Source organism: Lathyrus oleraceus, chromosome 1, assembly GCF_024323335.1.
Source record: "Lathyrus oleraceus cultivar Zhongwan6 chromosome 1, CAAS_Psat_ZW6_1.0, whole genome shotgun sequence".
Lineage (NCBI taxonomy): Eukaryota > Viridiplantae > Streptophyta > Magnoliopsida > Fabales > Fabaceae > Lathyrus > Lathyrus oleraceus.
The window spans coordinates 44,365,342-44,367,093 of record NC_066579.1 but is presented as its reverse complement, the minus strand read 5'-3'; the positions used below and the strand labels follow the sequence as shown (position 1 = coordinate 44,367,093).

Below are 1,752 nucleotides of genomic sequence, written 5' to 3'. Positions count from 1 at the left end.
AAAAAAAAACTAATTTCACATTCTTCAATAGTTTTAATCAAATAAAAGAATAGGTGATAAATCGATAAATTTCTAAACTTTCAAGTAAATAAATTTTTTACATTCTTCAATATTTTTAAATAAATAAAAATATTGGCAATAAGTTATTTCCAAACTTTCAAATAAATATTAATTTAATCAAATGAAAATATGAGTAATAAATAAATTTCTAAAGTTTCAAATAAATAATAGTTCCACACTCTTCAATATTTTTAATCAAATAAAAATATATGTGATAGATCTATAAATTTCAAAACTTTCAAATAAATAATAATATCACATTCTTTAATATTTTTATTCAAATAAAAAAATATATGTGATAAATCAATAATATGTTTTTTTTATAAAAATAAAAAATAAATCAATAATACATTTTATTTAAAATGTTCACAACTTTCAAATAAATAATTAAGGATGTAGACAAATATTCAGTAATAACTTTAAAAAATATTAAGCATAATTATATCAAGTAGAAAAATATTTAGGCAAAATTTTCTTGTTATGGAATTTTTAAATACCAAGCATAGAAAAAAAATTAATAAGATGTTTTTTTATATAGAATCAATAATTCTTAAGCGTTAATTTAATCAAACGATTGATATTAATAGTTATCATTTTTTACGATAAATATTAGTTCTCATTGAATAGAGTCCTTATATATGAATATATACATTTAATCAAACCAATTAATTATTTTGTGTCTGGAAGGTTGACGTGTAATTTAACATGTAGTCATTTATTTGTGACGTTCTCTATTTATAAAAGAAACACCTATTCATCATAATACTCATTTCTCTTTCTATCTCTCTTGCATTCTCTCTCTAGCCAAAATGGCGCAAGAAGCATCATCCTCAATATCTTCTAAGATGATCTCATTAAGAACAGCTGATGGTGATGTGTTTAAGATAGAGGTCACTATAGCCAAGCAAATGAAAGTTATGCAAGCTTTCATCGATGAATATGATGGAGTTTCCATAATTCCTCTGCCAAATGTGTTCAGCAAAGATCTCTCTTTGACTGTTGAATTCTGCAAGAAGGACATTGCTGGAGAGATCACAAAGGATTTTGAAGCTAGTTTTGTAAAAGATCTTGACAACAAGGAGTTGAAGATCCTCTTCCTTGCAGCAAACTACTTGAGCATGAATAGGCTTTTCGAATTTCTAAGTCAGATCATCGTAAATCGGCTTGAGAAGAAGAGCGTAGAGTACGCGCGTGAGTATTTTGGGATCAAAAATGATTTCACACCTGAAGAAGAGGCCAAGGCCCGAGAAGAGCGTGCTTGGACTTTTAAGGGACTTGATAAAGACGAGGTTTAAGTCAATAATAATTATGATGTATTAGATTATGAATAAGGAGTAGAAATTCTCCAATCCTATCTTCGAATCTATGAATTTAATATGCATTATTTCCCCTAATGGTGTACAATTTGTGTTTAATTGTGTTATTCATGCTTTCATCAAATTTGATCAAATATTTTTTTCTTAAGATTTGTTCTTTGTTTTCCATTTTTATTTGGTTTTTGATTTAGTTTGAATTAAAAAATAATCACATCTCATTCCATTAAAAGTATTAGAAAACTTGTAATGGATTATGCTATTGATCTTGGTTTTGAATTAGTTTTTTCGCCTCGTTCGTTTTTTTATTTCTACCTTGAAAGTTCATTTTCACTATTTTCGAAATCCTAGGGTTTCATTATTCAAAACTCATTGACAT

The 1,752-nt window shown here is 26.3% G+C and overlaps 1 protein-coding gene across 1 annotated transcript; it reads left to right on the top strand.

The window, feature by feature from the left end:
* Nucleotides 1-844: 844 nt before the first annotated feature.
* On the top strand, nucleotides 845-1,443 carry LOC127115414 (SKP1-like protein 14). Its single transcript, XM_051046970.1, has one exon. The coding sequence runs from the start codon at nucleotides 870-872 to the stop codon at nucleotides 1,353-1,355; it is 486 nt and encodes a 161-aa protein (XP_050902927.1). The 5' UTR covers nucleotides 845-869; the 3' UTR covers nucleotides 1,356-1,443.
* Nucleotides 1,444-1,752: the final 309 nt, after the last annotated feature.